The 22,138-nt window shown below is 43.9% G+C and overlaps 1 protein-coding gene across 1 annotated transcript in view; it reads right to left on the bottom strand.

Annotated features, from left to right (window-relative positions):
- Positions 1-8,129: 8,129 nt before the first annotated feature.
- The window catches only part of LOC116592430 (cationic amino acid transporter 3-like), a 45,006-nt gene continuing 30,997 nt past the window's right edge, over positions 8,130-22,138 (bottom strand). Inside the window, 3 exon segments of the mRNA XM_032345633.1 lie at positions 8,130-8,506; positions 8,509-8,904; positions 8,907-10,225. Coding sequence (XP_032201524.1) covers positions 8,202-8,506; positions 8,509-8,904; positions 8,907-10,038 — 1,833 coding nt within the window. The 5' untranslated portion in view covers positions 10,039-10,225 and the 3' untranslated portion in view covers positions 8,130-8,201.

Here is a 22,138-nt window from a genome sequence, read left to right as displayed (position 1 = left end):
ACAGGTGCCCCCTTAATTAGTATAATTTTTAATTCTCCTCTTTCCGGGATGGCTCAAATGGAGAGTTCCACTTGAAAGCAAAGAAGTAAATAAAATGACTTCTCTTAGTACCTTCCATCAGGGGGTTCTAGGAGAGGGGAGGTGGTTACGTGAATGGTGTACATACAAGGGCAGCTGTGTATTAGACTAGAAAGTAAAAGACAGGAGGGGATTGCCTTGCGGCTGCTGTTTCTCTTTCTCTGCAAACCTCCTCTGATTATAGCAGATTTATAGGGGCCCCAAAGCAGCCCAGCATCTTAGCCATAAACTTCCCAGAAAGAAAACTCATTGAGGTTCCCTTGAGAGGCGATGAAAAATAAATATCAGGGTTTGGTACAAACACATCAACCAGGGCCAGGGGTGGAAGGCAGCCAGTTCCTTATAGCTGGTTTAACTCCTTCAGGATTTGTGTACACACACACACACACACACACACACACAGAGCACACATGCACATCACACCCAAATATGCTCATGTTTATAGACCTACGGAGATAAATGTACCCCACTCCTCCGTGCATATTTCCACTCAAATTCAAACACTTATGTCCATATAGTATGCACACACACACATGACTTTCAATGAGTTGCTTTATGACCATAATATACCCAGCCTCTCCCCCTTCCCAAGGCTCCTGACTACAGGGTGGGGCACAGTGAAGGTGAATGAGAGAATGTCTGAGTATAAGCTTGCATGTGTCACTAAGTGTGTCTCTGACTACATTCCATAAAACAAATAGAAATTGTTTTTTCATTATTCATTATTTGGAATTATCCACTGTCTTTCAGTTACTTCTATGCCATCAAGTTTCAGTGGTCATCTATCCCTTACTAAGCCACTATTCCTTGCAGACTGTAGCTCAGGGTTGAGCAGCATGAGTTTTGCTCAAATTTGGTGCAGATCCTAGCTTCACTACTCACTTTGCACAGATCACTTCACCTCTCTGAGCCTTAGATTTTACTTTTGTAAAATGAGGATAACAACACTCACCTCATAGAACTTCTGTATTAAATAGGTGATGGGGGCACCTGGGTGGCTCTGCCTCTGCCTTCGGCTCAGGTCATGATCTCAGAGTCCTGGAATCAAGACCTAAATTGGGCTCTCTGCTCAGAGGGGAGCCTGCTTCCCCCTCTCTCCCTGCCTGCCTCTCTGCCTATTTGTGATCTCTGTCAAATAAATAAATAAAATCCTTTTTAAAAATAAACTAAAAAATAAATAGGTGATGATGGAAAGTGCTTAGAACACAGTATAGGGGATAGGTGAAGGAACTATTATTATCATGATCATTTGAGGGGCACTGGAGATATAGAGAAGTAATTCATAAAAGAAATGTTATTTTCTCTTAGGAGTTTTTACAATCTCATCAATAAGGCAAGAGAAACACTGGAGTGGAAGGACAAGGCAACCTAAAACTCTTCTTTGAACCTGAAAATGCAACATATTCTCCTAAACCCAAACCCTGTTTTAAAATTTTTAACAAATTTCATTGCTTTAATAAGATTGTTTCTTCTTTCTCACCACCTGACTCTCATTCTTTCTCACTCCAGGCTCTCATTTAAGGAGTTGACTGGAGAATTCTTGGGAGAAAAAAGAATTTGAGTGTTCATTTTGTGCATTTCCCTCATTCTGGGCAGGAGCCCATCTGAGGCATTCCAAACCCAAGTGAGACAGCCATGTGAATGACCAGAGAGACTGCACCTTCCCAACTCCTCCAGTCACCCTCTAATCTCAGAAAATTCTCTCCAATGTTCAATCTCAAGATGTTTTCTCTCAATATTGGCCTCTTCTTATCACTCATTATAATTGTGGGTGAGGTATACAAACCCTCAAAAGCTGAAGAAAAGGGGTGCCTGGGTGGCTCAGTGGGTTAAAGCCTCTGCCTTCGGCTCAGGTCATGATCCCCGGGTCCTGGGATGGAGCCCTGCATCAAGCTCTCTGCTCAGCAGAGAGCCTACTTCCTCCTCTCTCTCTGCCTGCTTCTCGGCCTACTTGTGATCTCCATCTGCCAAATAAATAAATAAAATCTCTGGAAAAAAAAATTTTGAAGAAAATTCTCAATGCCCACCTGGTAAAATTGTTGCATTGCCTATTACCCCAAGTCTCCAGAATTATAGGTCTCATGTATTTTGTTATTAACCCATTAGAAATCATCAAAAGATCCCTTACAAAGCATTGATTTGGTCGCTACTGGGGTATAACCCCTTACCCAGTCATCTGGTCTTTCCTTAAAGCTTTTGAAAGATGAAAATATCTTTGAAAGTAAAAATATCATGAAAATATCCTAATTCCCATGACAATTAAGAACTCCTATTTCAATCCCTCCAACCCCCATAGGCTCCTCAATTAGCATCACCAAATTATCACTCATTTGATTAAGGGACAGTACAACCCTGAGGCGGGGCATGACTAACATGACCTCCCCAGTCCCTTTCAGTCCATCACATGAAGTAGGGGAAATAAAATTGGCAGCACTCCCAACCCACGCAGAGCTCGCCCCAGGGGAGCCCCTGAGGACCAGGCAGACTCCAGCGTGGGCACGGCAGGCATTTTCCCAAAGTGGGCAGAGCGCCAAACCCTGGCATAGTGACTGGTGTGGGAGGCCTAGAGACAGGAGGGGAGCCAGGGCCCACATTTCTCCCTCTTCCCCAAATTAAATTTCCCCAGTGTAGGTCCCTCCTTGAAAGAGCATACAAATCACTTGGGAGCTTATTAAAAATGCAGATTCTGATTCAGTACGTCTGGATTGGGGCCTACGATTCTGCATTTTTAACAAACTCTCAGTAATACTCATACTGGTGGTCCACAGACCATACTGTGAAAAGCAAAGCTCTAGATGACTGTAATAGTTTCTACAACTGTCTCCCAAGAAGTCTGTCTATCCATATCCTTCTCTCTGTCTATCCACCAGATGGCAAAGAGAATCGTATCTCATTCCTTCCTGATTCAGAAATCTCCCTCCATGGCACAATATACAATACAAACTTGGCTCATAAATTCCCTTCAAATGTGAAAAAACACATCCCTCACAACAGTCTCATCCTTTCATGACTCTTTAAGGTCCATGCAGCCTAGAATTACTGTCCCATTTCTTTTGTAACTCACCTATCCCTCTCTTATTTCCCAAATTGCTCCATAGGCATCTTCCTCCAGGAAGTGTCTCTTGGCCAATACTTCTCTCTCAGTTTTTTTTTTTTTTAAGATTTTATTTATTTATTTGACAGAGAGAAAGATCACAAGTAGGCAGAGAGGCAGGCAGAGAGAGTGGGAAGCAGGCTCCCTGCTGGGCAGAGAGCCTGTGGGGTTCGATCCCAGGACCCTGAGATCATGACCTGAGCCGAAGGCAGAGGCTTGACCCACTGAGCCACCCAGGCGCCCCTCTCTCTCAGTTTCTACTCAGACCTTCCCTTCCAAAGGAATGAGGCCTCCATCCCTATCCAGTTCCTAATCCTTCTTATTTCAGTCCATTTTTCCCCCATTTGGGGTGTAAAATCTCTCTCTCCAAAGAATCTTAGATACTCTCACAAGGTTTTTGCACCGGTCTCTCAAAACAGCATCTAAAGGAATTGGTAAATATACAGGCAATCCAGGCAGGCTCCCCTAGAGTCACCTGCTCCCTATTGGGAATATGAGAAATTCTGCAAATAAGAAGTAGCTTCCTATCTCTCCCTCCCAGGGCAGGTCCCATACATAAATACAATAGAAAAACACTGGCCTGTCTATGCCACAGCACATAACTCTGCTTCAAGAAAGATGCCTGTTGTGCCCACACTGGAGCCAGTCTAGACTTCAAGGATTCAGTGGAGTCAGGTAGAATGGGTTGGGCCTTCTATCAGTTTTGCTACCTCCTCCCCCTCCCCCAAATCCCATGGGAATTGTTGGAGAGGGACCAGAGGAGGTCCTTTCAGGCATTCTCCTGCCCCAGGGCTGTATTTTCCCTGCTGCTCTTTGAATGAACAGCACTGTTCTTACTGCTGGGTCTAGAAGAAGAAGAGTACCTCCCCCTTGCCCTGAGCAAGATTCCACTGTGATGGAACAGACAGGACAGGACAATCACCAGAACTCAGGCATAGCCAAACAAGGGCAAAATTAGAAGTGCCTGGTACAGTTCTAGATGCTGGGCATAGATCTAGATACAGTTCTTGGTATAGTTCTGGATGGACAGAAATGTCATTTGGCAAGGAGACTTTCCTAGAAGATAGTTTGAAAGCAATAGCATAGTACTAGCCTGAAAGGAAGGAGAATTTTCTGTACCAAAGGCATGTGTAAGGTTCAATTCAATTTAATATGAATTTATTGAATGCTCTTTTTGTGCCTGGCACCGCAGGTATATGTTCTGGAGGCGTGAACAAGATACACTCCTTAACCTATGATCTACAATCTAGGGAACAAAATAAATAAAGATAACTGTAGTGTTTTATTTTTTTTATTTTGGCTTTAGTGAGGGAGCATAATTGACATATAAAATTATAAGATATTTAGAATTATAAGATATTTAAAATCATAAGATATTATAAGATATTTAAAATTATAAGATATTAAAATAGACATATAAAATTATAAAATAAAGGTACGTTGTGGTGATTTCATATATACACACACTGTGAAATGATTCACTACGATTTCCCCACTGTGAAAGGATTAACAATGGTATTTTAACCTGAATGTTCCATTAAATGAGGGTGAGTGTCAAAGGGTTATCTTTACATGGGGACAGGCTTTCAGATGGAGCTTCAGTTTTCAAAGTGTGGTCCCTGGACCAGCAGCATCAGCATCACCTGGGAACTTGTTAGAAGTTCCTGGACCCCACCTAGACCAACTGAATTCCAAACGCTGGAGCGGGGACCAGCAAGCTGTTTTCACAAGCCCTCCAGGTGAGGTGACACCCCATGAAGTTTGAGCACCAGTGAGCAGTACTATTCCTGGCTGCTCTCAAGCCCCACTCTCCCACTGTGACTTTGATCAGTGAACTGGAGAGACAGCTCTGAGCATGCCCAGTTCAGCCTCTTCCAGTTTTTTGTTGGTTTCTGTTTTTTATCCAAAACCAACCTGCCCACAGGACACATGCATTCAACCTGCTCACACGTGAAAAAATCTAATAAAAGCAGGCTCTCTCCTGTGGTAAGAGGAAGGGGCTGCTCTCCTTGTGATGAGGAGTATGTCTTTCTAATTTAGTGACACGGTATTCGCCAGCCAACTGTGCTGCAGCTCTAAAGCGGATGGTTTAACCATATGTCTGTATGTCTTGATTATCAGTTGGTTCCAAACATAGGAGGGAAATGCGATGTCATTTATTGTATCGCTACAGCTCCAACAATGGGTTACAGAGAAAAGTGGGCAGAATACAGATTCAGATTTCATGCAGTAGGGAGACCCAGTTAAGAGAATAACAGGACAAAAAAAAAAAAAGATGAAATTCTTAATTTTTTTTAACTAAACAACTTGGGAAATAATCCGTTCTGACCACTCGTGTTACAGATAAATAAGCAGAGCGCTAAAGGAACTGAGTGGCTTGCTCAAAGTCACATTACTAGTTAGTGGTAGAAACAAGACTTACACCCGGGACACCTGGCTCTCAGCTCTGCACTTTCTAAGCAGCTGGACTAAAGCAGACAGTGGTAGAGAAACTTTCCAAGTCCAGGAATACAGATATCACCAAGTAGGAGAACCAACCCCAGGGATTTTCAGCATGGGTGGTGGGTTCAAAGCCAAAGTGCTTTGTGCTCCTAGGGAAACTCTGGCTCCAATCCAACTACGCATGTTCTGTTGCCCCCTCACACTGCTGAGCTTCAGTGAGTTCTGAACCCGGCCTAGTTTTCCTATCCTTTTCCTAGTGTTGTTCTCTCTGCCTACAATCTCTCTTTGCCACTCAAATATCATTCCTCTACAAAGTTTTCTCTGGTTTCACCACCCAACCCTCACTGTGCCAGCCACAAATGATCATCCTCCAATCTGAATTTCCTAGACACTTTCTTTGGATATTTCTTATGACACTTTCGACCTTGCGTGGCAGCTATGCTTTACCCACTGTAGTGGAATATAAGCTCCTAGGGCTGCCTGACTGGCTATGTTGGTAGAGCATGTGACTTTTGATCTTGTGAGTTCAAGCCCCACATTGGGTGTAAAGATTACTTAAAAATAAAACTTTTATTAAAAAAAAAAATAGGGGGTGCCTGGGTGGCTCAGTGGGTTAAGGCCTCTGCCTTTGGCTCAGGTCATGATCTCAGGGTCCTGGGATGAGCCCCACTTCCAGCTTTCTGCTCAGCGGGGAGCCTGCTTCCCCCTCTCTCTCTGCCTACGTCTCTGCCTACTTGTGATCTCTGTCTGTCAAATAAATAAATAAAAATTTTTTAAAAGCCAATATAAACTCTTTTAAAAAATAAATAAAAACAAACTATAAGTTCCTTAAGGGCAGGGACTATATTCCAGCTTTTTTTTTTTTGTCTGTTTCTAGTACATTTTTTAATGAAGTATAATTAACATACAGTGTTATCATATTTGTTTCAGGTGTACAACATAATGATTCAACAATTCTATACAGTACTCAGTGTTCATCAAGATCAGTGCACTCGGGTGCCTGGGTGGCTCAGTGGGTTAAAGCCTCTGACTTCGGCTCAGGTCATGATCCCAGGGTCCTGGGATCGAGCCCCGCATCGGGCTGTCTGCTCCGCAGAGAGCCTGCTTCCTCCTCTCTCTCTCTCTCTGCCTGCCTCTCTGCCTACTTGTGATCTCTCTCTGTCAAATAAATAAATAAAATCTTAAAAAAAAAAAAGATCAGTGCACTCTTAATTCCCTTTATCTATTTCACCCTTCCTCCCACCCACTTTACCTTTAGTAACCACCAGTTTGTTCCTTCTGTTGAAGAGTCTAGGAAGAGTTTTTTTTTTCTCTTATTTTATTTTATTTTTTCTATTTCATTTGTTCTATTTCTCAAATTCCACATATGAGTAGAAATCATATGGTATTTGTCTTTCTCTGACTGACTTATGTCACTTAGCATTATACCCTATAAGTCCACCCATGTTGTTACAAGTGGCAAGTTTTCATTCTTTTTTAAGGCTGAGTCATATTTCACTTTGTATATGTACCACATCTTCTTCATCCATTCGTCTATTGATGGACACTTGGGTTGCTTCCGTACCCCGGCTATTGCCAATAATGCTGCAATAAACATACGGTTGCATACATCCTTTCAATTTAGTGAAAATGAAAACCTTTTACATGGCAAAGGAAACCATGAACAGAACAAAAAGGCAACCCACTGAATGGGAGAATGATATATCCAATAAGGGGTTAATGTCCAATGTCCAAATACATGAAGAATTTATATAACTCAACACCAAAAAACACACAATCCAATTTAAAAATGGGCAGAGGACCTGAAAAGACATTTCTCCAAAGAAGAGATACAGATAGCAAACAGAAACATGAAAGATATTCAGCATCATTCATCATCAGGGAAATACAATTTAAAACTAAAACGACTTAGCACTTTATACCTGTCAGAATGGCTAAAATCAAAAAGACAAGAAATAACAAGTATTGGTGAGGATGAGAAGAAAAAGGAACCATCATACAATGTTGGTGGCTGTTGGTACAACAACTATAGAGCTAGTATGGAGGTTCCTCAAAAAATTAAAAATAGAATTACCATAGATCCAGTAATTCCACTAGTGGGCATTTACCCAAACAAAACAAAAACAAAAACACTCTTTCTAGTTTCTTTTAATAATAATTTGTGAGGGGCAACTGTGTGGCTCAGTCGTTAAGCATCTGCCTTCAGCTCAATTCATAATCCCAGGGTCCTGGGATCGAGCCTCACATCAGGCTCCCTGCTCAGCAGGAAGCCTGCTTCTCCCTCTCCCACTCCCCCTGCTTGTGTTCCTTCTCTTGCTGTGCCTCTCTCTGTCAAAAATAAATAAATAAAATCTTTTTTTAAAAAATAATAATTTTTTAAAGCCAGTAAGCAGACACAATTGAAAAGTAGACAAGTTAAAAATATATATATATGAGACAGAGCAAAGACACAACTTTCACTCCACAATAAGCACAGAGTTCTATTAGTGTTTCCCCACCAACATCCCATGGGAGGCCTAGCTTTCTGTGTGCTTAGGAGTACTCTCCACCATTGTGCAGGGAGACCAGACAGCATTCAGGTGCAATGTTAAATCGAACTTGTACTGGCACCATTGAGTTCAAGGTCGTCCATTTGCACCCTGACTGAAGTGGGTTTAATCCTGCATGCGTGCTGGATCCCATAGCCAAAGTAGATAGCCAACCTAATCAGCATCCAGACACCAAATCGGACCCAGGTGCCAGCTGCCATCTGCATCATGAGGTAAACATTCATAAAGATGCTCAGAAGTGGGAGGAGAGGCAGAGCAGGGACCTTAAAGTAAAGGGGAGTGGAGCTCTGTGGCTGTCTCCAGATGACCCCAGTGATCCCAGTGATGAGCACCAGAAGCAGCAAACCACTATAATCAGTACTGCATCTCCAGAAAGCAGCAGAACTGGCCACTGAGCCAGCGCCAGGCCAAGAAGAGTCAGCAGCAGGGCAAGGAGTGAGGAGCAAATGTAGACAACCAGGCCAGAGAGTGTGGTGGGGGTGAGGCTGCCTGGATAAAAGAGTCCCCACATGGTCAGCTTCTCCAGCACAGGTCCGCTGTTGTGCTGCGCCCCTGCTGCATCATCTTCATCCTTCATTTCAGGCTGATACCCGACGATGAGAACACAAATAGTCACCAGGGAATATGTAAGCAGGGTCCCAATCGACATGAGGTCCACCAGATCGGTGAGTCCAAAGAGGAATGTCACAAAAGCTGTGACAATGCCCGAGGCCACAGTGGCTATGATGGGAGGTCTGTCCTGGTGTACATCCTGGCAAGGACACAAAACAGGAGGTCATCATCTTCCATCACATAGATCATCCAACGAATGAGGAACATAGAATCCAAGATGCCGGTAGAAAAAGCAGAGAGGGCTCCAACAGCCACAACATAGCGGGCAGGGGCCCAGCCAATATGGAGAAATGCCTCAGGCAAGGGGCTCCCAGGTTGAAGCTGGTAGTAAGGCACCATGAGCGTAAGTGCCGCAGAGACACCAAAATATACCAAAAAGCAGATGAACACTGAAATCACAATGCCCGTGGGGACAGAATGCTTTAGATTCTGGGCTTCTTCGGCAGCAGTAATAATGCTGTCAAAACCAGTAAATGCATAGAAACAGGTAGCTGATCCACAGAGAATTCCCTCAAAGCCAAAAGGCACAAACCCTCCAGAGCCCAGAGGGCCCAAGCTAGAAGTGTCACTGAGTCTAGACATAGTCATTATGTAGTCCTCTTCTGTGAGCTTCCAGTTGTGCAGGTTCCCCTTAATGAACCCAGAGATGATGACAAAACCAAGAACCAAAAGGTTCACCACCGTGAACACCGTAGTAACCAGGAAAAACTCACTAGCCCTCAGAGCCAGCAATCCAGTGCACAACACCACCAGGCCCACAGCAAAGAAGTCTGGATATTCCATAAGGACATAGGGAACATACAGTGAGATCCTCTCACTCAAGGTCCAAGAGATCTGGTTCCCAATCAGGCCATCAAAAGCTAAACTCCAGGCCCAGGCCATACTTGCTATACCAATAACATAAGACAGGATAAGGTTCCAGCCGGTGATGAAAGCCCAGAGTTCACCCACAGTGACATAGCTGTAGAGATACACAGAAGCAGACTGGGGAACCCGGGCACTAAACTCTGCATAGCACAGAGCAGTCAGCACAAAAGACAGGGCAGTCACCAAAAAGCAGATCACAATGGATGGCCCTGCTATTTCACTGGCCACCTCGTCAGCCAGGACATACACACCTGCACCCATTGTGTTGCCCACACCCAGGGCCACTATATCCAGAGTGCTCAGGCTTCTGGCAGGAGAAATCTTAGCCACGTATTGCGCCTGTGTATGTCTATGTACCAGCTTTTTACCAAACCTGCAAAGTGCCTTGCACAACATCCTAGATGAAACTGAAGAGGAGTCTAGGATCAGAGCACTGTAGCAAGTCCAGGGAGCCCAGAGTCTCCGACTGGGTTCAGTGAGGCTGAGTTAAGCCAAGCTGGGTTGGGGTTGCCAAGTTCGGGTGCTCAGGCTTCAGAGCTGCTGCTTCGTGTTTCATCTTACGTGTGCTCTCCCTCCAGGATGCCTAAGACATAGTAAACAATAAATATTTACTGAACCCATATTCAACAACAACCAAAGCTCAGGAGTCACATGTCACCTGTTGCAGCCTAAATATCACAGAAACGGACACCAAAGGACATTACAGAAAAAATCAGCTCTGCTTTCCCCCCAGAAAAAGTGCCAAATACCTCCCAACATTCTGCTTTTTTACGCACCACATGACATAATCCCATTTGGGTTCGTCTAACTCATGTAGCTTCATGTACTAATTAAGCTGTAAGACACAACAGGGCATGAATTTATTGTGCAATAATTCACACGCGGGATGTTTGCGCAGTGCTTGGGCGTGAGTTATGACACATTAATTCACGGCCTAGAGGGCCTCGTTGCAATTACAGACCCATTTTTTAAATATCATCTGAATTTAAAATACAAATATTGGTCCCCCAGTCTTAAAACCCTTAGCCCCCAAATCAGCTAGCCAAGGTCAGATGGCATTTTGGCCCCCTTCCTCCTCATTTTGCATTATCCATTTAGCTGTGCTGATGGCCAAAGAAGTACAGTCCAACCCTTCACCTTACCCACATAGGCCCACGGGGCACTGTGAGATGAGAGAAAGAGGGAGGAAGGGGCAGGGCCTTCCTAACTACCTGCCAGAATGGGAGGAACAGGCTGTTGGGTACAGAAGCACAGGAAAAATGGGTGCAGCCGTCAACCCAAGGTCCATGACTAAGAAGGGAGAAGAGCCAGAAAGGCCATTTTATGAATTCAGACGTTCAGTAAACTTCACCCAAAGCAACCAGGCAAAATTCACTACAGTTTTTATGTCCACAGTTATGAGAGTGTGATGGGCAGGGAGAAAAGAAATGTCACCTAGCTCAGTCGCTCACAACCAAAACAATTCCTTCCGTCTCCTCCCTCTCTAGGTTCCAGGAGAAAAGGAGAGCTCACTTCTGTAGACAATGCTCCTCGCTGGCCACACCATGCTCTATAAACACCCTATACCATCTGTGATGTCAGCTGCCAGCCACCTGGAGAATCTGCCCTGCTCTGTGAGCTTGTATTAAAACACTCACTTATAACTCCCTATTAATTTTTCACGAGGAGTTATTTTTAACTCCCTCAAACCATTGTCTGAATATGCCAAATATATTTTCTTAATGAACGAACCCGGCGTGTGGTTCCTCCTTCCCCTACTCCCCTGCTGCTATTCAAATGGTCCCCTCCTCATAGGGAGCAAGGCTTTGGATGAGCAATTCACAGCAATGCCCCGGAAATGAGTAGTGCAGAAGGGATAGAACAAAGTCATGCAACCCCCACTCTCCTCCCTACTCAGGCTTCAGTTTTGAGAGAATTTTAGGAAATGCTGTCAGGGGCTTTTAAAGACAGAAAGATCAAGTCAAAACCGAAAAATCTTCCCTACAGATTTTCAAAAGGAACCCTTAGGTTATTGGGTCAGACCTTCCATCTACAAATCCATCAAGACTCCTTATTTGCCACCCACCAGTTCCAGTGCTCTGATTTACTAACAAGCACACGAGATAGATAAGGAGGGTCAATTCTTAACTCATGGGATCTCTCTATACTATAAATGTGATTGAGGTGTCTCCCACTCACCCCAGGCTTCAAACCCTTCAGTGGTTTCCCTATTGCCCTGCTTTTATAATCCTCTCTTCCTTCAAAACCTGACCTCTGCTTACTCCTCTAATCTCATCCCCTACCCAGTTCCTGTTCCAGCTACACTCACTCTGTTCCCTTGCCTCTAATGCCCTCTTAAGCCCACTTTGCTTAGCTAAGCCCTCCTTATCTTTGAATTCTCAGCTCAGAAACTGCCTCCCCAGGAAGGTTCCCTGATCCTTACGCTGACTTTCCTATGTGTTCTCAAAGCAGCTGGGCTACCCCCATCGATCCTAAGGTATCAAAATTCCAGGGGTACTTGGGTGGCTCAGCCAGTTAAGTGTCCAACTCCTGATTGTGGCTCAACCTTGAGCTCAGCTTGATATTCTCTCCCTCTCCCCCTCCCCCTGCTTGCTCTCTCTCTTTCTCTCTCTCTCATATAAATACATAAAATCTTTTTTAAAAAACCCAGTTCAGCTGCCTGTCTCCTCCTGTGAATTAGGTGCTCAATAAATATTTGTTGAACAAATGTACAAATTGAGGAGAGAAACCTGAAAAAGCACATAATCCAGAATTCCCATCTACTTGACCTTGAGATACACACCTTGTAACCAAGCACCTTTATAAACCTGACTCAGGTAAATATATAAATGGTGTTACCTTCCTTGTAGAAGGCAATCAAAATGGAAAGTGTGGAGGGAAAACAAACTGTGATAAAACCTTGACCACAGACCATTCATGGCAGGTATAAGCCACACATAGGTGATAAAGAATTGCTTGTCTTTGAGGATGCTTGTTTTAAAAAATATCAGGTGACCTTGGGTTATAGGCAACGAGCCACCCACACCCAGATAGAGAATCCCCACTTTTTCGAAGGCATCATGTCCAGGACCTATCATCTAGGCAGGATGCCCTAAGGCAAAGGTTATCTTTCACCTTGAGGGACAGAAGGAGGCCTAATGAAGACACCATGAGGGACAGAAGGAGGCCTAATGAAGACACCTGGGGAACATTTTCAAACTTCAGATCCTTTCCCTCAGGAGATTCTTGTCCACCTACCCCCTCACTTCCCAGGACTGGTCTAAGCCACCCCAACTGACAAGAAATTGTCCTACCTTTCAAAGGCAAGATGTTCTAAAAGCTTCCTTCACAAGAAGTCAGCCCAGTTTAGCAATTAGGGGTAAAGGCTGTGCAGGTAGACTGTTCAGTTTCAAATCACAACTCAATCTGTGGAAAAATTAGTTCCCCTCTCAGTGCTTTGATTTCCACAAATGGAAGTAAAAGTAAATAGTTCATAGGGTTGTTGTGAGGAGTAAATGAAATGATGCTTGGGAAGTACTCAGCTCAGTGCCTGGTAACCATATGCACGTAATATAATCTACCTAACATTTAATGTTAACATCTGATCCAAAGTCCCCAAACTTTGAAAAGCAATTAATCTTTATAAATAATCTTTATAAATGTCCAGCCTCAAAATCATGCACTGAAAATCAAACTTGTTAACTAGCCGTCAAGAGAAAACGAAAACTGTTTTTTTCATATAATTCACTTTGAAATTTTAAGGACTCTAATTAGACATCCTCATACATGTTGGTGCTAAACACTCTGTGGTCCTAGGCTGACTGAGTTAGACCAAGCATTGAAAAATGCAAGGCTTGGGGCACCTCTGACTCTTGGTCTGGGGGTTGTGAGTTCAAGCCCCACTTTGGGTGGGGAGCCCACTGAAAAATAAAAACAGAGGTCAAAAAAGAAAAGAAAAATACAAAGCTCAAATACAATAATAAGGGGCGCCTGGGTGGCTCAGTGGTTTAGGCCTCTGCCTTCAGCTCAGGTCATGATCTCGGGGTCCTGGGATCAAGCCCCACATCGGGCTCTCTGCTCAGCAGGGAGCCTGCTTCCCCCTCTCTCTCTGCCTGCCTTCTGCTTACTTGTGATCTCTCTCTGTCTATCAAATAAATAAATAAATAAAAATCTTTTAAAAATACAATAATAATTATATACAATAATATACAATACTATATATATAGTATATATATAATATATAATACAATACAATAATTATAATACTATCTTTGTCCACAGATGCCTCATCTTATTTCTAGAAGAAGCAGTGCTGGATACAAAGTGGTAAGAGCGAAGAACATTATGTCAAAAATTTCGGATTTGAGTCCTGGCTCTTTCACATGACTATATAAACTCTGGTAATTTGCCCAATCTCTCTAAACCTCAGTTTCCCTGTCCTTGAGGAATTTTACTTTACTTCCCTGGATCAGTATGGGAATTCAATGAGAAGAGACAAACTATCACACACTGTTACTGGGAGCATCACTGATGCCACCATCTCGAAGCACAGTCTTAGTGGAATTTACAATGCACAGACCTTCCCACCCCACAACCCTTCTCCTGTGGGGTTACACAACTGTGGTCACCGGAGGTTGGAAGCTATGCCAGCATCTGTTACTAGAGGAATTTATAAATAAAATGTGCTATACATACACGAGGAAGTAACTCACAGCAGTCGGAAATAATAAAGTAGATTTACAGAGCAACATGGGTAGATTTCAGAAACAACGTTACCTAGGAAAAGCAAAAGTATGTGTATGGCACAATGCCATTTATATGCATGTTAAGAACAGCCCCCAAATGCTATGTGTTTGTCAAGGATACACCTACATCTGCTAAAATGTCATGTCATTCCTCTGCTTAAAGCCTTCTGCTGGTGTCGCTTTTCTACTCAGAGTAGAAGCCAAAGTCTGCATTTACAATGGCCTACAAAGTCCTACAGTATTTGCACTGACCAAGCTACATCTCAGTTTCCTGCTTCTCCTTCTTCCCCTTCATTACTCTCCAGCTATTGGCCTTCTAACCATTCTGGGCTCCAACATACCAGGCAAGATCTTACCTTAGGGCCTCTGTCCTTGTCGTCCCCTATAAATGGACCACTTCCACCCCAGAGAGCCACGTGGTTGCTCCCTTCACTGCATTTGGTGAAACACCACCTTTGTAGCAAGCTTTACTTGATCACCCCATATAAAACTGCAGTCTGATCCTGACCACCCACCACAGACAGTTATCACTATTTAAGGTACTGTTTTACTTACTTATGTGTTATGATTTGTCTCACTCCAATAGAATTTAAGTTCCACGAAAGCAGAACTTTTTTATTATTTTGCTCCTGCTTGTATTCCTCGGACCTACAACTTCACCTGACACAGTCGGCACTGTGTATTTGGTGAATGGATGAGTGTATCTAAATATACATAGGGGGGTGCCTGGGCGGCATCGTCGGTTAAATGTCTGACTCTTGGTTTTGGCTCAGGTCATGATCTCAGGGTTCTGGGATCGAGACCCACATCAGGCTCCACGCCTACAGCAGAGTCTGCTTGAGACTCTCCTTCTGCACTTCCCCCCTGGGTTCTTTCTCTCTCTCTCTAGAATAAATAAAATCTTTTTAAAAATAAAAATAAATAGGGGCGCCTGGGTGGCTCAGTGGGTTGAGCCTCTGCCTTCAGCTCAGGTCATGATCTCAGGGTCCTGGAATCCAGCCCTGCATTGAGCTCTCTGCTCGGCAGGGAGCCTGCTTCCCCCTCTTTCTCTGCCTGCCTCTCTGCCTGCTTGTGATCTCTGTCAAATAAATAAATGAAATCTTTTAAATAAATAAATAAAATAAACATAAACATAAATAAATACACCTATAAAGCATGGATTGGAGGAGCATTTGTTAAATGCACTAAAGGAAATGCCTCTAGTGAGGAGGGGAAATGAGACTAGAGATAAAGATGAAAAGGAAAAAGAAAATGCTTTGAAAAGGGGCCTGACGGGAAGCGGTGATGCCAACATGCCACGACTGAGGGAGGGAACTGACCCCCTCCAGGCACTGCGGGTTCAACAAAGGAATTGCAGGAGACAATGCTGTGAGAGTACCTGGTACAGAGCCTGATCAATGGCAGACTCAATAGATTTAAACTGAAGGGGACCCAGAATCCTGCAATCATCAGGATGTGGAATATACAAAGAAGAAATATCTGCTAGAAAGAGGGTGGAAAACAAGGGAAGATGGGGCACCCCTCTTACTAGTTCTCTCTGAACCCATGTCCCTTTTCCCAACTCCTCTTTCTCCTTTATTCCCTTCAGCTATCTCTGGAAGGTCCTGTAGCTGGTACTAAGGATGCCTGCACCACAGTTTTCTCTCTCTGGGGAACCGACCCAGCCACCTACCTCCCCACAAAGAGTACAACAGTGGTTTTTCATGTTTGCTGAATCATAGACTCCTCTGAGGTTGCTCAGCTCAAAGAAGAAGGAGGAGGAGGAGGAGAAGGAGAAAAAGAAGAAGGAGGAGGAGGAGGAGGAGGAGGAGGAGGAGGAGGAGGAGGAGGAGGAGAAGGAGAAGGAGAAGAAGAAGAAAAGAAGAAGAAGAAGAAGAACTAGTAGTAGTCGTCGTCATACTCTTCGGAGGTCCATCCATGGACCGTAGGCAAGAATCTCAGAGGAGGACCAACTGAATGGCAGGGTGGGACATGCTTTTGATCATTCATTTCCCTCAACTCTGTCATGCAGGGTGGTCCTTGGGCTCTCCCCACTTTTGCTGAAGATGAGTGAAAATGGGCCTACAGACAGAGTAGGAAGATACCAGGGAAGCAACGCAAATAAGAAAACACATGGGAATTAAATAATCATAATTTATGACTCCAGCAGAAGCAGGCAGAACAAACAGATGAACAACCAGACTTACAGAGGAAAAAGTAAACCCATGACTGGGAATCCTGAGAAAGTCTATCTGCAATCCAGTTCATAACAATCTTCCTCAAACGCCCTTTCTCCATGAAATAACCTGCAGTTACTCCAATGGTTTATATTCAGTCCAGACTCTCTGACCCAGCTGTCAGTGTCCCGTCCTAATTCCCCCCTTCCCTCCGGCCCATCACCTGCTACCTAACTCAGCTCCTCACATCCTGACTTACCCTTCCTGGGATGAATCCTGCCCTACCAGAGATGCCCTCCTCTCTGCTTTCCATCCAGTCTTTAGACCCTCTAGCTTTTCTCAGCCCTATTCTACAATTTCCCCCCATATCTAGGAAGCCTTTCCTAAGCCATCCTGAATGATCCCCCATCTCCAACCTTCCTCTGCTCTCGGCCAGCACTTAAAGCCTGTCCTGATGCTCAGCTGAAACTAATTTCCCCTTTCAGTCTGGTGGTGTCCTGGGTGTGTCACTTAAATTCCTTTACAGTCTAAAAGCTTCCAGAGGGCAGGGCCAGGATCCATGTACCTCCTCCTTCTGAATTCCACACTCCCATCCCCAACCCTCACTCCCCAGGACAAGGACCTGCTCATAATTGTACCAAGTAACCAAAAGAGGCATTTAGGACAGAGGATATGAATATATAGATGTATTGATCGACTCGTTTATCTTGAGATTCCTAGAAATGGGATTTTTTTTTAACTTTTTCATTTTTTGGAAAGAGAGAAAGGGCCAAAGAGAGATGGAAACAGGAGACTGGAACATGCACCATCATTGATTTCAAGAGCATTTCCTGAGGACATTTCCTAATGAGGGCTCTGGGTCTGTGAATCTCAGTCTAATTAGGAAACAGTCTCTCCCAAAGGAGGTGCTTGGCGCAGGGGAGGTACTTAAAGAAACGCAGAGAGAGGCCAGGGAACATGCAGCCAGCTTGTATGAATTCCATAATGCCCCCAGCTCCCCCCCTTCACTCCCTCCTCCTCCCTCTGTCTCTCTCAGTCTCTGAGCTCATTCCAAACTCCAAAACAAAAGTTCCATCCCAAGTCGCCAAGAACTCCTGTCAAATCCAACAATCCACCCACTAAATTGCAGGCTGTCTTGTTTTCCCAGCCGGCCCCACCCACTTTCCTCCATCCTGGAGGTCACTGTGTTCACTCCTCTCTCTCTGAGAAGGGTACTGCCCTCACTCTGGACCTTTCCTTTTCAAAACACTCTTCCAAGTTAAGTTCCTTTCCAAGCAGTAAGTTCCACTGGTTCCCATGGTTGGGTGTTAACCCTCCTGCCAGTCAGGAAGTTGGCCTTGTGGCTCCTCCTGAATGGCTTCAAATATAGTTTGGATACCAGTTGCTTTGCTAGAAGTTTGGTAAAGACTTGAGAGGAAGGCTAATGAGCCTGTTCAATAATTATTTTCAGGTGCTCAAAGTTTGAGAGGAGGGACTTTAAACACAACATCTTCAGAAATCATCTCAATCTCTTTCTGTCCAAGCCCAGCTCCTTCCCTGATACCAAATTACATAAATTCTCTCATCCACCTTAAAATTTCCAGAGAATGAAAACTCCAGAGCCAATCAAACCAGGGACTCCCAGACAAACAAGTGTAAAGTTTTCTGGATAGCTGAGCTTTCCAAGAGTTTCCAAAGTCCTCATCCAAGCAGCCCTGCAACTCTGGAAGGGGGAAGACAGGAATACGAGAGTAGAGGCTTTGGGTTCAGGTCAAGAGCTTGAAATAACAGCAAGTGTGATGTACGTAGTACACCCATATTTCCAAAGTGGAAACAGTTCAGAATACAAGCGAAAAAGTAAACAGAGCAAAAGCCACCATGAATGCTGGGGCCAAGGCTCATACCCAAGCGTAGAAGGAATTTGTTAACAACCCAAAGAAAAAATGGAATTTTCTCTTTCTGTTGGTGCCTTGTCTAGAAGTGTGTGTGCGTGTGTGTGTGTGTGTGTGTGTGTGTGTGTGTGTGTGATCATGGTCATTCATTTATTCATTCAACAGATATACTTGTCCCCAATTATTCAACGCTGCTATAATTATGGCAAATTAAAAAACACAAAAATCCCTCCACTCAAGTTGCTTACATGCCTGCAGGAGGAAGCCGACCATAAACGAGTAATAAGAATATAGATTGTGTCAGATTTGTGATCAGTGCTGCAGAGAAAAGTAAAGCAAGAGAAGGCTAGGATGTGCTCTGGGTGGGTGTTGTGATTTTGAGATGGGTGGTCCAGACAGCCTCATGGATGCTCTGCAACCATCACAGCATCCAGCTCTGGAACTTGTTCATCTTCCTCAACTGACACTCTGTACCCATTAAACAGTAAATTCCCATTCTTCCTTCCCCGCAGCCCCTGGCAACCACCATCTGACTTTCTGTCTCTATGAATTTAAATTCTCTAGGTACCTTGTGTAAGTGGAATCATACAGTGCTGTCCTTTGGTGCCCAGCTTCTTTCACTTTGATGTCTTCAAGGTTCACCCATGTTGTAGCATGTATCAGAATGTTCTTCCTTTTTAAGGTAAAATAATATTGCATTGTATGTATGTACCAACTGTTGTTTATCCATTCATCCACTGATGGGCATGTGGGTTGTGTGGGTTGTGAATATGAGTGTATAAATCTCTTTCTGAGTCCCTGATTTCAGTTCTTTTTTTTAAAGATTTTATTTATTTATTTGACAGACAGAGATCACAAGTAGGCAAAGAGGCAGGCCGAGAGAGAGAAGGAAGCAGGTTCCCGGCTGAGCAGAGAGCCTGATGTGGCGCTTGATCCCAGGACCCTGGGATCATGACCTGAGCCTAAGGCAGAGGCTTTAATCCACCGAGTCACCCAGGGGACCCCCTGATTTCAATTCCAAAGGATATATACCCAGAAGTGGGATTGCTGGATCACACAATAGTTGCATATTTAATTTTTTGAGACATCACCGCACTGTTTTCCACCATGGCTGTATGATTTTACATTCCCACAAGCAATGTACAAGCATCCCGATTTCTTGGCATCCTCACCAATACTTGTTGTATTCTCTTTCTTTAATAGCAGCCAACTCAATGGGTGTGAAGTGGTACTTGGCTATTTTTGAAGCACAACAAGGAGGCCTATGGGGCTGGGACAGAATGAGCCAGCAAGAAACAGTAGGGGATGAGGTCAGAGAGAAAGGAGGAAGGCAGATCCTTCATGTAGGGCCTGAGAATCACTGTGAGGACTTTGGGTTTTACTCTGAGTGTGATGGAAACCCTAGAAAAAGTGATAGTTTCATATGTTGGCTACTGATCTTCATGTTTTTTGGACAAAGTATTGGGTTTTCAAACTAAGGAAAGGCTTTCTCCAGAGTTTGGAAACAAGGCATGGAGACAAGTTTTGCAGAGACCTCAATAGATGTCTGATGCTCTGACAACAGAGGAGGGCTGAACAAGCTGAGTTCTTGCATCTATCTCCCTCTCTAGATGCCAAAGAAGAGATGCCATACAGAGTCCCATGGGATAGTAACATGATAGATTGCTTTCATTGAAAGTGTTCACGTTATGAATTATCTCTAGGCAGAATTCAATCACTTAAAAATCAAACAAAAGTCATTTTAGCGTCATTCACTATTTTGGGTTATTCCCACCATTACTGTGGATAATCAAGAGCTGACATGGAGATAAAGGGCGCTTTTTCTGGAACCTAGTGAAATACAGGACTGCAAAGACAGAGGTAGGTAGACTCTCAGAAAGGGGGCAGGAACTATGTGAATCAGGCACTTGTAATCCTTGCAGAATTAAATAGATGAATCCAGTCCCAAGCCCCAGATGCCTCAGGAAGGACTGTCAGAAATGTCTGAGATGATCAGGGCTGGAGAGAGAAAGGGCCCCAAAGGGAAGCCTGAAAACACATTTCTGAGAGGCAAAGAGTACCTCTCATAACCTCCCTTCCCCCGGGCGACAGGGATGAAAGCTCCTACATCAAAATGAGAAGTCCAAGGAGTTATAGATTTTCTCAACAATAAATAATCTGGAGAGAATGGCCGCCCAACCACCGTTTATAAATGTTAGAAAATACACACTTGTGTGTGTGGGCTGGGGAGGGAAATAGAGGGTAGAGAAGGAGAGAATTATGGGGTTGTCCCCACTGGGAAAGGAGGAGGGACAGAAATCAATTTTCACCATGGCATTCTTAGGATTCAAATGGGGGTTAAGGGAGGAGAGTATAGTAAAACCTAGAAACCAAAATAACTAATTTCTCTCAGCAAGGAAACAGGCCATGTACCCCTAGGTTCTGTGTGCTGTTTTTCTCTCCATCTGAGGACCACCTTATTCAACCTCCAGTCCTAACCTAGTATGATCACGACTCATCCCCCAGGAGAAAGAGACTCCACAGCTTGCCTCACATCATAGTTGCCAACTCCTTTCCCTTCTCTGTGGGCTCATTACAGAGGTCCTAGGTTACCTTTAAGCCTTCACACATGTATAATAAAAGTGGGACTAGGATATAGGAGAAGGCCGCTCTTTCCTCTCCTCAAGTGGAAAAATAGTAGACCTAAGTAGAAGGGGAACTTTTAGGTCATTCATTCAGTCATTCATCCAGTAAATATTAAGCACCTTCTAAATGCCAGTCCTTAAGCTTGACCCTACAAACACAATGGGGAGGAACACCTGTTCCCTGCCTATATGCCATTCATTGTCTTTAAGAATGTTCTCATGGGGCACCTGGGTGGCTCAGTCAGTTAAGCATCTGCCTTCAACTCAGGTCATGATCTAGGGCTCCTGGAATCAAGCCTCAGATTGGGCTCCCTGTTCCACAGAGGCCTGCTTCTTCCTCTCCCTCTGCCTGCCGCTCCACCCCCCGCCCCCAACTTGTGCTCTCTTTCTCTATATCAAATAAATAAAATCTTAAAAAAAAAAAAAAGAATGTTCTTATATAGGAGCACCTGGGTGGCTCAGTTAGTTAAGCATCCACCGTTAGCTCAAGTCATGATCTTGGGGTCCTGGGATTGAGCCCTGTATTGGGCTCTCTGCTTAGCGAGGCATCTGCCTCTCCCTCTCACTCTCTCTCTGTTCTCTCTCTCTCTCTCACACTCTCACTCTCTCTCTCTCTCAAGTAAATAAAATCTTTTTTTTTTTAAATAATGTTCAAGGGGGTGGAATTATGGACATTGGGGAGGGTATGTGCTTTGGTGAGTGCTGTGAAGTGTGTAATCCTGGTGATTCACAGACCTGTACCCCTGGGGATAAAAATACATGTTTATAAAAAATTTAAAAAAAATAATAATGTTCTTATAGATTTTCCTGCCCCAAATGTTTAACCTAAATCTAATGATAAAAAATGATCCATCTACAAAACAACTTTCTATAGAAAGTTGACTTTCTATAAAACAACTGACCTGTGCCATTCAAAACTGTCAATGCCAGGAATGATAGGCTGAGGAACGGCTGCAGATTAAAGGAGAATCAAGAGACACTAAAATGAGACATAATGTAGAACCCTGGATTGCACCTGAATCAGGAAGAAACACTCTACTAAAAAAATAATAATAATAATTGGACTATTAGTGAACTTTGAATATAGACCATACCTCACATTCATATAAACACATACACAC

Source organism: Mustela erminea, chromosome 6 (genome assembly GCF_009829155.1).
Source record: "Mustela erminea isolate mMusErm1 chromosome 6, mMusErm1.Pri, whole genome shotgun sequence".
In the NCBI taxonomy this organism is placed as follows: Eukaryota; Metazoa; Chordata; class Mammalia; order Carnivora; family Mustelidae; genus Mustela; species Mustela erminea.
This window is presented reverse-complemented; position numbering and strand designations above follow the sequence as displayed.